This window comes from Rattus rattus, chromosome X (genome assembly GCF_011064425.1).
Source record: "Rattus rattus isolate New Zealand chromosome X, Rrattus_CSIRO_v1, whole genome shotgun sequence".
In the NCBI taxonomy this organism is placed as follows: Eukaryota; Metazoa; Chordata; class Mammalia; order Rodentia; family Muridae; genus Rattus; species Rattus rattus.
In genome coordinates, this window is record NC_046172.1 from 30,686,924 (window position 1) to 30,701,604 (window position 14,681).

The following is a 14,681-nucleotide window of genomic DNA, read 5'->3' on the forward strand; positions in this document are numbered from 1 at the left end:
GTCACAGGGGTGCTGTACAAGAACTCAATAAGCCATCGGATTGTTTCTGTGGGCTTCTCCTTAATTTATATGAAAGGATATTTGAAAAAAAAGACACTGCAAAATGTGTGTGTGTTATCTCTAGATTTTTTTTTTTTTTTTTTTTTTTTGCTAAGGGCAGATCTGAGTAAATGGTGCTTTAGGCCCAGGGACAAAGAGGAACTGGGTAGGGGATACTACACATTACTTTCCAAAACCTGGGGTGGGCTGGGGTCTGCACAATCATGCTTTCTGGGGCTGAGGGGCAGAAGATGAGATGGCAAGAGAGGAGGGGAGGGAAGGCAGGCAGAGAAGGTGGGTTTGCCTTTGCTGAAATATAAAACTTAAAAAGCCTCTTCTCTCAAGAAATGAATGGATGGAGATTCTCATTCTCCCCAGGACATGGGGTTCATTATCACAGAAGGGCTTTTCTTTTCAGGAATGTGAGTCAGAATGCATTTCCAACAAGACACACTAATCTCTGGGAGTGGGGCAAGGGGGCGTGAGAAAGGTAGCTAGTAGGAAGGATTGATGTCCCCGGGATGGTGTAGGAATTTATCACCTCCTTTAATCGCCATGCCTAGTTTCATGAGAAAATCCAACTCGTCTCCACATATATAAGTAGAGATATGTAATGGATTCTCCCCAGGGAGTTCCCGTCTCCCCACTTATGAAGTGAGTATCTAGAAGAAACAAATCCATAGAGGCAGAAAAGCAGATTTGTACCTATTGAGGGAAACAGGGAGTTGCTGTTACTGCTTAAGTTGTTTTTTTCTTTTTAGTATGTTTTAAATTGTGTGTGTGTGTGTGTGTGTGTGTGTGTGTGTGTGTGTGTGTGTGTGTGTGTGTAGTGAATGAGGGGGAAGGAGAGCATATGAACACATGTGTGTGAATGTGTGGTTACATGGGTGCCACAGCACACACATGCGGGTCAGAGGACAACTTTCACTTGGCCCTACCTCCCACCTTGAAGTAAGAGTACTGGAAATTACAAATGGGAGCCAGGAATTTCGTGGGTTCCAGGCATCAATCTCAGGTCATCAGGTTTGATGGTGGTGGTTGTTGAATATTGTGAAGGTAACAGGTTTGCTCACTAAATGGTGGCTAAAATGGTAAATTTTATGTTATGTACATCTTACCATAATTTTAAAAAGTGCCCAAAGATGTTTTAACTTATGGCGATGTTAAATTTTTTTTTGAGCCAGAGTCTCATTTATCCCCATGTTGAATTCCAACTTGATTTATAACTCAGTTTGACTTTGAAATCACTTCTTATCCCCCTGAATGCTGGCATTACGGCATGTATTACCATGCCGTGCTTATGTGTTGTTCTGGAGCTCAAACCCAGCAATTTTTTTCATGCTAGGCAAGCACTCTACCAACTGAGCCAAATCCTCAACCCTAGATGCTGGGAATTGGTTCTAATGCTTTGTCTTAATTCGACTCCCCAAAGCCAAGCTTCCAAACGCTGAGGGTCCCTGACTCCAGGTGACTTTGATTGGGAATAAAGAATTGATATACAGCCAATGGCTGGGCAGGGAGACAGAGGCAGGAATTTTGAGTTGAGTGGGCAAGGGACCCAGGGGAAGAGAGAGAGGAGAATCACCATGACTGGGTGTGGGGTGGGGGTGGAGAGAGCAGAGAGATCAGAATCAAAGGCCCGCTGAATTAAGAATCCCAGGAAGCAGCCCCAGAGGTCACTTCCAAGCTTGGGTCTAGGGAAGCAAAGATTAAAAAATTAGATTTAGAAAATGTTAACTCAGAAATACTAGAGGGGACTGTGTGTTAGAGCAGGGAGCTTAAGTAGTGCCCTATCATTAAGCTAGTTAGGCATATTAAAAATTAAGCTGATGTCTGTGTGTGTCTTTCATTCATGAGTCCAGAGAACTCTGGCAGGTACCTAGAAGTAGGGAGGGAACTCAAAGCAGACTACTCACTGTTATACCTAGATATGGGTTTTTTGTTCGTTTGTTTGTTTGTTTGAGAAATGATTTCACTATGTAGTCCTGTCTGGCCTAGAACTCAATATGTAGATGAGACTGGCCTCAAACTCACAGAGCTCCACTTGCTTCTCCCACTGGAATGCTAGGATTAAAGGCATGCATCACCACAACAGGATAATACAATATATGTTTTTAAATTTTTATTTTTACTCTTTATATTGTTTGTTTGTTTGTTTGTTTTTTGAAACAGAATGTCTTTTTGTATCCCTAGTTGTCCTGGAACTAGCCTTGTAGACCAGACTAGCTTTGAATTCACAGAGCCCGTCCTGCCTCTGCTTCCTGAGTGCTGGGATGAAAGGCATGCTCCACCATTGCTCAGCTTGCTATGTTTTTAAAAGTTACTCAAGTAAGTCTTTCCCCATGCATCAAATACCAAAAAGCAAGCCTTCAGCATTGAGTAACTGCTGAAACTTACTTGAACATGTGGCATCTGGTAGAAGCATGTGGCCGCTGAGGCAAAAGCATTTGTAGCTACCGTGTGTATTCACACATCTGTGCTGGCATGGCCGGGGTTTGAATGCACACTCATTCACGTCTGCAGATCCAGGAAGGAAAGAGAGAAATGTTAACTGAGTCAGAAAATACCCATGGGGGAGAGACTACATGCCAATGTGGGGAAGGACACAGAGTCACCTTTGTTGAACCACTTTCTTTATTTTGATCTTTCCACTTGGAAAGACTGTCAAGGATGTGGAGCAAATAGGACCATTGGTATTACTACATGTACTTTTTGTGTGTGTGAGCGCGCGTGCACATACACACACAAAGAGGCACACATACACAGGTCCACACACACACAGAGGCGCACGCGTGCGCACACGCACGCACACACACACACACACACACACACACACTCACGCAACCACCCCATATACTAAAGGGATCATAATAGTACATATATTAGTTGGAGTGATTCAAACACACCACAGCAGGATGGGTAGGTAAGTGACGAGTATATTATTGTACAGCAGTTAAATAGAAAAAATGACAACTATAGGCAACAAAGGATGATTCTCACAAATAGGTACTGAGTAGAATAAGATGAATATATCCATTGCACACATACTGTGATAGATGAAGTCAAGATATGCTTTTCTCTCCTATCCATCCATCCATTCATCCATCCATCCATCCATCCATCCATCCATCCATCCATCCATCCATCCATCCATCCATCCATTCGTCCATCCATCCATCCATCCATCCATCCATCCATCCATCCATCCATTCGTCCATCCATCCATCCATCCATCCATCCATCCATCCATCCATCCATCCATCCTCACATGGCAGCCCATGCTGGCTCTGAACTTGAGGCAGCCCTTATGCTTTATTCTCTCTAAGGAGCACAGGCATATGCCACCCACCGTTCATGGCAATGCTTTCCTAGCTGAGGGAAGAAATGCTTAAATAGGTGGGAGGCAGGGACTGTTGAGATTCTCCTTTTCTCATCTGGGCTCTGATTAGAAAAGCTTTGTGGCAATTTATCAAGTTGTATAATTATTAAAATATTGCATTACTACTTTTAGTGAGTATTGTGTGTGTGTGTGTGTGTGTGTGATATGTGGAAGAGTATAGGTGCAATGGTGTGTGTGGAGGACAACTTTCAAGTATTTTTTCCATGTGCGTCCCAGGGTTCAAACTCAGACTGGTAGGCTTGTGCAGTAAGTACTTTTGTCTGCTGAGCCATCTCACTGGCCCAAGTTACACATTTTAAATACGCATACATTTATATGTGATGCTACTTTAATAAAGAGTTAGAAACATACAGTTTGGGTATTCCTGCCTTTACTACTTCCCAAACAGCTCATGGCAGTAGTACTGTTGTGATTTGGGGTAGCCCCAGGCCGACGCCCATTATCCTAGCTCATACCACTCTAGAGAAAAGCTCAACAGGCAGCTGGTTGCAGCATATTTAATTCCATGTGCAGGTGTTCACGCAGTGATTACAAGGTTATGTGTACTGATCAATCCTAAATGAACAAGCAACAGAACAGAAATGTGTAAGGAATAAAAACCTAGGCTGAAAAGTTCTCAGTGCTAGCTATGGTTGTGGTTAATTGGCATGTTCAAGGGTGTTTTTCTTTTTTCGTTGTGTGCTTCGTAGTATATTCTGGTAAAAAAATTAAAGAGTAAGAATAAATAATTTTTTTAAATTAGAAAATGATAAAGGTTGTGGTCTGCAGGGTATGGATCAACTGGACGTGTGCTTACTTAATATGCACAAAGCCCTGAGATCAATACGTCATGCCACAAAAACCAGGCATGATGGTGCAAGGCTGTAATCTTAGCACTCAGGAGGTGGATGCAGGGGGCGGTCAGAAGGTGGATACAGGGGTAAATAAGGAAATTAAGGTCATCCTTAGCCTGAGATACATGAGACCCTGTTTCAAAACAGAAAAGAGATACAGGAGAAAAAAATGTTAAAAGATAGTGAGATAAAAAGATTGAATTGTGTTTGTAAATATGATTGTGGAGGAGGACTCATGGTTTAAGTTCTCCCAAGGAAGATATAGAAAGGAGGAAGGCACCAAATTCCACAGAAGAGAAGACATTCTGAATAGCAGCAGCAGAGTGTGCCCCCCCCAAAGTAATACAGTAGCTGTCCCTGCGTTTGAAAGGTTCTGTGTATATGCACATTGTTTTTAATACCTGAAGCTTCCTTCTCTGTTGTCTGTTCCTTCAACCCTCTCATCTCTCTCTCACACACTTCAACAACCTTATTTTTTTAAACATGTACTAATTTATTATTTTGCAGGAACGTGTGTGTATGTGTGTGTGTGTGTGTGTGTGTGTGTGTGTGCTCGTGTGCCTCACATATACCATCTCACTGACCCTGATTCCCATGCTTTTTTAAAGGGGGGAACTGAAATATGGTGACTGGACATAATGGAAAACCCAGGGTTTTAAGCCAGAGGTGACTCAGTCATGTCTTAAGAGGATTTTTGGGAAACACATTACCTCAGGCCCATTGCCATAATTCGTCTTTGATCAGGCTGCCATGGGGCAGGCAGGCTGTAGGGGGAAGAGAGACAACCTCCAAACTTGAGCCAACTCTCTTAATATTAATGTCTTCCTGGAATTTGAGAACTAGGCCCCCTAGTTCAAAAGGCCCCAGAAAGGAGCTCCAGAAAAGGAAGCACTGGCCTGAAAGTTCTAACGAGAGATCTCACTGATGAACCTGTGGTTCTCAGTGTTTGCTTGGAGTGTATGTTTGTATGGGCCTGTGCGCATGAGTATGAATAAGGAGGCCAGGTATCTTCCCTAGGTTTTTGGAGACAGGAAGAGAGGACTCAGTTATGAGGCTAGACTTGGTAGCCAGTGAGTTCCTCATCACAGTTCTTTATCACCATGCCCACATCGTTTTGTGTATGGGTGCTAGGATCAAACCTTTTAACTGCTGAGTCATCACTCTGTCTCCCTGGAAATTTCTCATGAGAGAAGTTAAACGTGATTGGTTGGTAGTGCTCAACCTTATTGTAGGTCTAAGGGCACTTTCTTAATTAGTGTGGCTTTCTTCATGAGAGGGTTGCTCAACCTTTCTTGACATTTGAGGCCACATCATTCCTCCGTGTAAGGGTTGGTCTGGATTGTGGAATGTTTAGGAGAAAGGATGGGATTTGTTTAATAGATGCCAGTAGCCACCTCTCCCTTAACTGTGACAACTCAAACTGGGTCTAGACACTGCCAGACATCCCACAAATGACAAAATCACCCTACTTCAAACATCTAGTCAAGATCAAGGTGGCCCTTTCCCTCCCAAAGTGTTTGTGTGTTTGTTAGTTTTGAGACAGGATTTCTTGTGTCCCAGGAACGTGCTATGAAGTCAAGGATGAATCCTCAATACTCCTTCTTCTACTGTCCAAGACCTAGGAGTGCAGGAATTTGACAGCATGTCCTGTTTATTTCATATTAGGGATCAAATCCAGGGTGTTGTGCATGCTAGGCAAATACTCAACTGATCTCCAGTTCCAGCATTTGAGATATTTTTTGTTTACTATAATTTCCACAGTCTCTCTGCACCAACATATATTTCCACTTGGATTGAGCTATTTTTGTTGGTACAGGGCACTTCTGGGCACTGTAAGGTGTTATAGTAGTTTAAATAAGAATGGCCCCCATAGGCTCATATATTTGAATGCTTGGTCATTAGGAAGTGGCACTATTAGGAGGTGTGTCTTTGTTGGAGAAGTTGTGGCCTTGTTGGAGGAAGTGTGTCCCTGGGGGTGAGCTTTGGAGTTTCAAATGCTCAAGCTAGGCCCAGTGACTCTCTCTCTCTCTCTCCCTGCTGCCTGCTGAGATGGATGTAGAACTCTCAGCTACCTCACCAGCACTGTGTCTGCCTGCATGCCGGCATGTTTCCCACCTTGATGATAATGGACTAAATCTCTGAACTATAAGCCAGCATCACTTAAAATGAGGACCCTGCCTTCTGCTGCCTACAGGAAACACACCTCAGAGACAAAGACAGACACTACCTCAGAGTGAAAGGCTGGAAAACAACTTTCCAAGCAAATGGTCAGAAGAAGCAAGCTGGAGTAGCCATTCTAATATTGAATAAAATCGATTTTCAACTAAAAGTCATCAAAAAAAGTATTTTCCTTTATAAGAGTTTCTCTGGTGTTTCTTCACTACAATAGAAAGCCCAAGGCAGGTATTTAGCCAGTAGATGTCAGCATCACTTCCTCCAAATGTCTTTCTATAGTGCCCGATGACTCATGGGGATGGCTCCCAAGTTTGGCAACTAAAAGTAAGAGATTCCTAGTTCAGGTTGAATTTTAGGAATGTAACTAGTATGTTTTAGCATGTACACATCCCATACAGTATTACTATATAAATAGGCTACACATTTATCACTTAACTGAAAGGTAAATGTAAATGGACGTTAGAGTTTAGCTGACAACTCTCTCCCTGAGAACAGAGTTTTTGTTCAAGAAAGAGTCTCAGATAACCCAGGCTGTACTTTAGCACATAATGGAGGTTGGCCTCAAATCTTGATCTTCTTGCCTCTACCTCCCATGTGCTGGGAATATATTCTTGTGCCACCATCTCTAGCCAGTGTTCTAGATGTTAAATAAATCCTTAATTGTCATCAGATAACTAGCCTATGACAAACGCCGTAAATTGTCCTTTGAAGTATATCTGTTGTTGGGCTGGAGATGTAACAGCTCAGTTGGTAAAGTGCTTGCCTGGCATGTTCAGAGTCCTGGATTCCACCTGCAACGCCATATACATTGGGTGTGGTAGCCAATACATATAATCAAAGGGTGGTGGCAGGAAGGTCAGAATTCCAAGGTCCATCTTGGACTACATAGCAAATCCAGGACATATGAGATTGTTTCAAAACAAAACAGACCACTGTGGTGTTACAAATATTGAAGACCAGCACCCAGGAGGCAGAAGCAGGCAGATATCTGTGAGTTCAAGGCCATCCTGTTTTACAAAGTGACACCTAGGACAGCTACACCACACAGTAAGACCAAAAACAAAGTTAAATCCTTCCAGAAATGTATATGGAAAGTAAAAAGACTGCATTATTCAATGATTCCATTTTTAGATATTTATCTCAGCCCAAATCTCTCCACAAGAAATGGCTGTTGAGTGATTATGACAAGGACATTTGATTTAGCATTGTTTGCAGTGGCAAGGGATTGGAGACAATAGGAATGGTGATGGTAGAATAACATCAGTTTCAAAAGATAAATATCTTCACAATATGGCCTTAAGGAGTATGAGCTCTGTGCATACTGACAGGTAAGGATACCCATGAGAAATATTGATGCTTGTAGGTTCATTGAAAGGGGCTCTGAAATCTAGATCAGTGGTTCTCAACCTTCCTAATGCTGCAACCCTTAATCTAGTTCCTCATGTTATGGTGATGTCCAATTATAAAATTTTGTTTCTACTTCATAACTGTAATTTTGCCATTGTTATGAATCATTGTGTAAATATCTGATATAAAGGCATCCACTGTGCGACCCCCTTGAAAGGGTCATTCAACATCCCAAAGGGGTCTCTGCTCACAGGTTGAGAACCACTCACTGATCTACAGCAAATTGTTAACTATGGTTCTAATAAGAGTTAAGGGTGGAGCCTCTCCTGGAGACCCTTCCCCCATTTGAGACTGGGTTTCTTGTACCCCAGGCTAGTATACAAATTAGCATGTAGCCAAGGATGACCTTGAACTTTTTGATCCTCCTGTCTCCACCTCTCAAGTGCTGGGGCTACATGTGTGTGTTATTATGCCACAGCTTTGTGCATGCTGGACAAACACTCTACCAAGTGACTTACATCACTAGTCCATCCTTTTTAACTTTTATATTCTCATTCATTGCTTTTCAAAAAATAGTATAAATTATTTAGATAATCTAAAACAATAGTTATTTTAAGCAAGTCCTTTGATTGTGTAATTTGAAAAAAATGGCAAAAGTTTCCCATTTATCAAGAACAGATTGGCTGAAAACTTTCATCCTGAAATCATGTTCAAGATCTGTCTACCAACTTCTAAGAAACCCTCAGCACTGTCTTTTCTCCCTGACCCCATTGAAATGGAGTTAATCCTAGAGTTCTGTGGTGTTGTACTGACCTTGACTGCAGGTCTTCCCGGTGTATCCTGGAAAGCATCTACATTTATTCGGTCCCACACACTCACCAAACTTGCATCTGGGCTCACACACAGCTGTAAAAGGAAAAGAGATCCTAATGGTATAGTTGACACGCTGACAAGGTGCACAGGCTGATTGCCCTTCTATATGGCAGAGAACTCTTTGGAAATGGACTGAGAATCCACATATCCTTTTTACTCTGGGTTCATCTTTTCCAAAACTGGGCATGGATTGCCTTGTGAACAGAACCAGCTCTTGCACGCACAAAACAATGAATGACAGTGCACTGGACTCATTTGCTTAGCATGATCATGCCTCCAGTGTCATAAAGCTCCTTGGACTACACAGCCAACTACTTCTGCATGTCAACCCAAAACATTACTAAAGAAGAACATTTTTTTTTCTTTTTTCTTTTTTTCGGAGCTGGGGACCGAACCCAGGGCCTTGCACTTGCTAGGCAAGTGCTCTACCACTGAGCTAAATCCCCAACCCCTAAAGGAGAACATTTAAGAGGAAGACTTATCAGCGTAACAGGGGCACGTTCCAAGGTCCCTCCATTTCTTTCTGTCACTTGCCTCCTCTTATCTCTTAAGGATTTATCTATTTTTCTTTCTTTTTGGTGTATATATGTGAGTGTTTATATGTGTATGGGTGTGAATTTACATGTGTGCACTTTAATATGAAAGCCAGGGGACAACCTTTTGTGTCATTCTTCAGGTGGCATCAATTTGTTTAAAAAATGTATTTATTTGTATTCAGGGTCAGGGAATGCATATACCATGACGTACATGTGAGGTTAGAAGACAGCTTGCAGCATTTGGTTCTCTTCTTCTACTCTTTGGGTCCTGGGGAACAAACTCGTCAGACTTGGCTGCAAGGGCCTTTACCCAATGAGTTATCTTGCTGCCCCGCCACCCAATCTTGTTTTCTGACACAGAATATCTCACTGGTCTTTAAGGATAATAGATAAAGTTAGGCTGGTTGGTCAGCGAGTCTCAGGGATCCAACCTGACTGCCTCTTCAGGGTCAGGATTACAAACATATTACATATTACAAGCATACCTGGCTTGCTCGCTCGCTCGCTTTTTTATTCATTTATTTATTTATTTATTTATTTATTTATTTATTTATTTATTGACATGGTTTCTGTGGATCAGATTTAGCTTTTCATGCCTTTGTGGCAAGCACTTTGCTAACTGAGCTGTCACCTCAAGCACTATATTTCCTTCGAATCAAGATCATTTTAGTGTTATTTGCTACCACTAAATTTGAAGCGCTCATTCTGATGGGCACTGGAAGCATGATGACAGTGATCGAAGAAGCATACATATGGGGTTTGTTCTTCTGTTATTGACTTTTGTATCCCGAGGCATGGCATGAAGTAAGCAGTCAATAAATCTTTCTTCGGTGAACAAAATGGTAGGCTAAAGAAAGGGAGCTAGCATGTTGCACCTGAATAGGGGGCAAGGATAAAATGCTGGAAGATCATAGCAGGTTTGATGCAGATTCATGGGAAGGAGATGAGCAAATCAAGTGAGACAGCTCCTGTCTATTACAGTGGTTTGTGTGTGTGTGTGTGTGTGTGTGTGTGTGTGTGTGTGTGTGTCGTCAGACAATCCCTCAGAATTTATTTTTTTCTCCTGAATCATTATATATAGTGTTATAAAGATGCCACTGATGAGAAAATAGATGCATCACATGCAAGTATGTGCTACACACAAATGCATGCTATGTGTGCAAATATATTGCAGTGCTAGGTGTGGAGCGCAGGACCTTGTGAATGTTAGTCAAATGGTCTAGCACTGAGCCACATTCCTAGCCCTTGGTTCTGTTTCGGTTTTAGGACAGGCTCTCTCTGTGTAGCCCCGGCTAATCTTGAGCTCATGGTCTTCTTACTCCTGCTTCTGTAATGCTGGGATTAGAGGTGTGTGCCACCATGTCTGAACATATATATTTTTTCAACAGTGAGCAAAGTAATAGACATAGATATTATAATGGGGGAAACATTTTGGTTCTGAACAAATCCTAACAAAGAAGGTAAGGAGAGGGGAAAAAAGCTTTACCAGTAAAAAAATTTTCCACTTTCAAAACTAAAGAGATGGAATTTAATATTCACTGACTCCTTTTTTATGAACATGGGCCCGGTGATGCAGCCTTAAGTTCAGACATTGGAAAAATAAATATTCGATAATTTTTTTTAAATCCTAGAGACCTGTGGTTGCTCCCTGGAAGCTCATTTCCAGTGTGATCCAAACAGGAAAGGCCAAGAAGAATGCCAGATAGCACGCGGGAGAAATAGTGAGTAATATCCTCGCTCGAAGGTCGAAGCTTCAGAAAGATGTTTTCAATTTACAGTGACTTTGGATCTGTGACGAGAGCAGCCAATCCAGCAAAGGGAAATTTAGTTTGTGTCTGAAAGAGCCAGAGGCTGAGGCATACTTTGCTCCAAGTTAAACTCACATATTTCCCCCTCCCCCATGCCCCCAGTTTCCACTGTGTGCAGTTTTTCATTAGGGATTTGTTCCCAGACAGCACTTCATTCCTTGTCACCAGAGTGGCATATATTTTGAGGTTAATGATACAGACTTGATCAGACTTCACTGCTGAGAAAAGATTTAGACAGGGGCAGGGGCAAAGGCTAGGGGGCAGGGGTCCAGTGGGCATGAGTTCAGGTCCCTGAGAGAAACAAAAACTGAAGAGTAGATGAAAGAGAAGGCGTGTGTGGACTGGGACCTCCCAGCCAGGGTTTGGTATTGCTTGTTGGGACAGGTTGAGGTGTGTTTTTCTTACTGTACAGGCTGAACTCTGGTTTAGGACGAAGAAAGCCAGTAGGAGGGGACTGGCTATTCTTGTTATTTTGTGCTTCTAGGAACCTATGACCTTACTGACAAGAAGGAACATGCAAGGACTAGGGATGTAGCTTTGTAAGGAGAGTGCTTGCCTAGAATGCACAAAGCCGTGGGTTTGGTCCCTAGGACTACATAAACTGGGCATGGTGGCCAGTAGCATTTAAGCAGAATGATCAGGAGTTCAGGATTGTTTTCAGTTATATAGAGAGTTTAAGGCCAGTCTGGGCTGCATGAAACGCTGGGGAAAAACAGCATCAATCAAATATGATATGTATTTTTAGATCTAAAAGCTATGTGCAAATATTGCAAATTAAAACCCAAATATTCAACCAAAGCAACAGGGTTGCTAAACACCTTTAGCTCGCAGCATGTGCATATTGAACATTTTATTACAGTCTCCCACTGGGTCTTTTAACCTTTTGCTTTACATTCCTTCATGCCTGTGATATATATTCTGAGAAATCCCTGAGACTGCAATTGGATGTACAGACTGTGGCCAAACCACTCCCATCTAGTTGAAGAACAGCCCTTGCAGAAAAGCCAAAGCTCACCCCCATTTACTCCCTAGTGGCGTGTCAGGTCTGACCAAGTTTTATGGCAGCAAGTGTTGAGGCTCGTGAGACTGTAAGAAATTATAAGTCACGTGTCTCCAGTGACTTTTACCCCTTTCCAATTGACTGCCTCCAAAGAAGAATGTTTTATGCTGTGTCTAGGTAAAGAACAAAGCTACACTTATTGCTCTCATCACCCGGAGCTTTGAAGGACAGAAATGGGACAAGAGTCATTGGTCCTTTCTGAATCAATGGTAATTTATGAAGCATTTGTGTGTGTGTGTGTGTGTGTGTGTGTGTGTGTGTGTGTGTGTGTGTGTGTGTGTGCGCGCGCGCGCAATAGGCAGTACGAAATGCTTGAGTGCCTCCACTCTGGACCTTCTGAGGGTTAGCACCCTTTCCACGTTACAGAAAAGAGCCTTAGTGAACGTCACACCTTCTCCAAGGTCGCCCACATCATTCTAGCATCTGATGTCTTTGATCATAAGGCATCCAATTAGGAGGACAGCTGCATGATTAGCAAGCATTCTACCAACTGAGGTACATGTAGGTGCCCTTTTAATTGGCACAGGTCTCAGAGTGGTGCTCTATCTTCCTGCAACTGGATGGACAATGATGATCATTTTTTAAATATTTCAGCATTCTTGTCATATTATTAAGAGGAAACTCTGATGGTTGGAAGCCTTGAATAACAGGGAATGTGTGGAAACACTATCCATGTCTTCTGTCTTTTCATGGACTGCAGACATCAAATTTTGTCCTCCTCTATATACAGTCAATCTAGATCTTTTAAAAGCTTGTATTTTTTGACAAATTTATGCAGGCATACAATGTATTTTGATCATTTTCAGCTCCCACTATACCTTCTCTTATCTCCCTCCCAGGCCATCTGAAACCCCTTTTCTTCCCAACAAGCCCTCCTTCTATTTTCACATTGTTTGTCTTTTTAGATTCTGTGGTGATCTGAATAAGCCTGGCTCCCATAGGCTCATATATTAGGATTCTTGGTAATTAAGGAGTGGCACTGCTTGAGAATTGGGAGGTGTGGCCATATTGGAGGAAGTGTGTCACTGAGGTTAGGCTGTGAGATTTCAAAACCCCAAGCTTGGTCCAATGTTGCTCTCTTCCCACTGCCTGCGGACCTGGATGCAGATCTCTCAATTACTTCTCCAGCACTATATCTGTCTGTGGAGCTTGTTGCCACGATCTCTACTGTGATGATGATGGACTAAACCTTTTAAACCGTAAGCCGGCCCCAATTAAATGCTTTCTTTTTAATAAGAGTTGCCAGGGTCATGGTGTCTCTTCACAGGAATAGAACAGTGACTAAGACAGACCCAGTGAGTTTAATTAAGGTGTTTGCCTAGATGTAGGTAGTTATGGGGATACTAACTGGGGCATGGGGAAATTACCAATGTCTACCTTACTGAAAAATAATGACTTCCACCACACAAGCAGCTATTAATCTAGCTATTTGGGGGTTGGCTAGAACGGACAGGGTTAGGTGAGGGATAGGCCTATGAAGAGGTAATAACTTCTAAAATAGCATGTTAATGAATTTCTGGAACATTTGGGCATGTCATTACCCTGCTTAACAGACAAGGAACTCAGGATCAGGATTAGGCCTTTGATACCTGCTGGGGACAGTAAGAGCAGATTTCTACTCCAAGGTAATGAACTCTATTCAGGACAACATCATCAGCTGCCTTGGAGAAATCCAGGTTTCATGGCTCTCTATCATGAATATGGGTCACTGGAAAACCACATAGGGATTAATACAATACATCTTAGCTCCCCCAAATCCTCTGGAAATTGTAAGAGGTCTCCCAGTAAGCTCCTAACACAGAATCTGAGAAAGTGTCCAAGGAAAACTGTTTTCTTCGTCTGTAATCTGCAGAAAATAATGAAAAACACCTTTGCCTTACATGTATGTATTTCTTGCCATTAGAAACTACTCTTAAGGGATTTCAAAGTGGAAGTGGCACATTTATGAGGTATAAAGATACCTATTCTACTTTGTAGACAGAGACTATGACTAATAATTAAAATGTGTATTTCACTAGACATCAGATAAAACTATAGTTAGCAGGAGTTAGTTGGCCTGGTTTTGTTCACCTCGGTTTCTACAGATTAAATCAAACCCAAACCAGACCAACTCCAGTTATGCTTCTTCAAATAGTAACAGAAATAAGAATAAACAAGAAAGTCTCTGAAAATAACTCCCATCTAGTGTGACAGTGCCAGCCACTCTGGACACTGCACCAGGACCAGAACTCTGTGGCATATTGGTTGTTATCCATGTCCTCAGTCGAGAGAATCCATGGACAATGGTATCATAGATTGACAACTAGCCATCCTGATCCAACAGCAGGGTGGTCTAAACTTTTACAAAATTACCTTCACATACTCCTTTGCTGTTCCTTTTCCAGCCGTAGCAGCAGGCCGTCTTAGTTCCGTAGTGACAGACCCCAGGCTGGTGTGCCAGTGCTGGCAACCAATAATCCCGTGGGCTGTGGATAAAGAACTGTGGATTAGTATTGAGAAGACAGAGAAGGTCATGGAGACTTTCCCTTGCCATGGGAGCAAGAGGAAAGATGTCAAGTATCTGAGTGATTTCCACAGACCCGAGGAAAGTTCTAGATTCCATAGCACCAC

General features: G+C 42.3%; 1 protein-coding gene across 1 annotated transcript in view; it reads right to left on the reverse strand.

Moving 5' to 3' along the window:
• Positions 1–14,681, reverse strand: part of Egfl6 (EGF like domain multiple 6) — a 57,448-nt gene that overhangs the window by 27,571 nt on the left and 15,196 nt on the right. Inside the window, 3 exon segments of the mRNA XM_032889925.1 lie at positions 2,437–2,556; positions 8,608–8,700; positions 14,424–14,536. Of these exon segments, the coding sequence (XP_032745816.1) occupies positions 2,437–2,556; positions 8,608–8,700; positions 14,424–14,536 (326 nt within the window).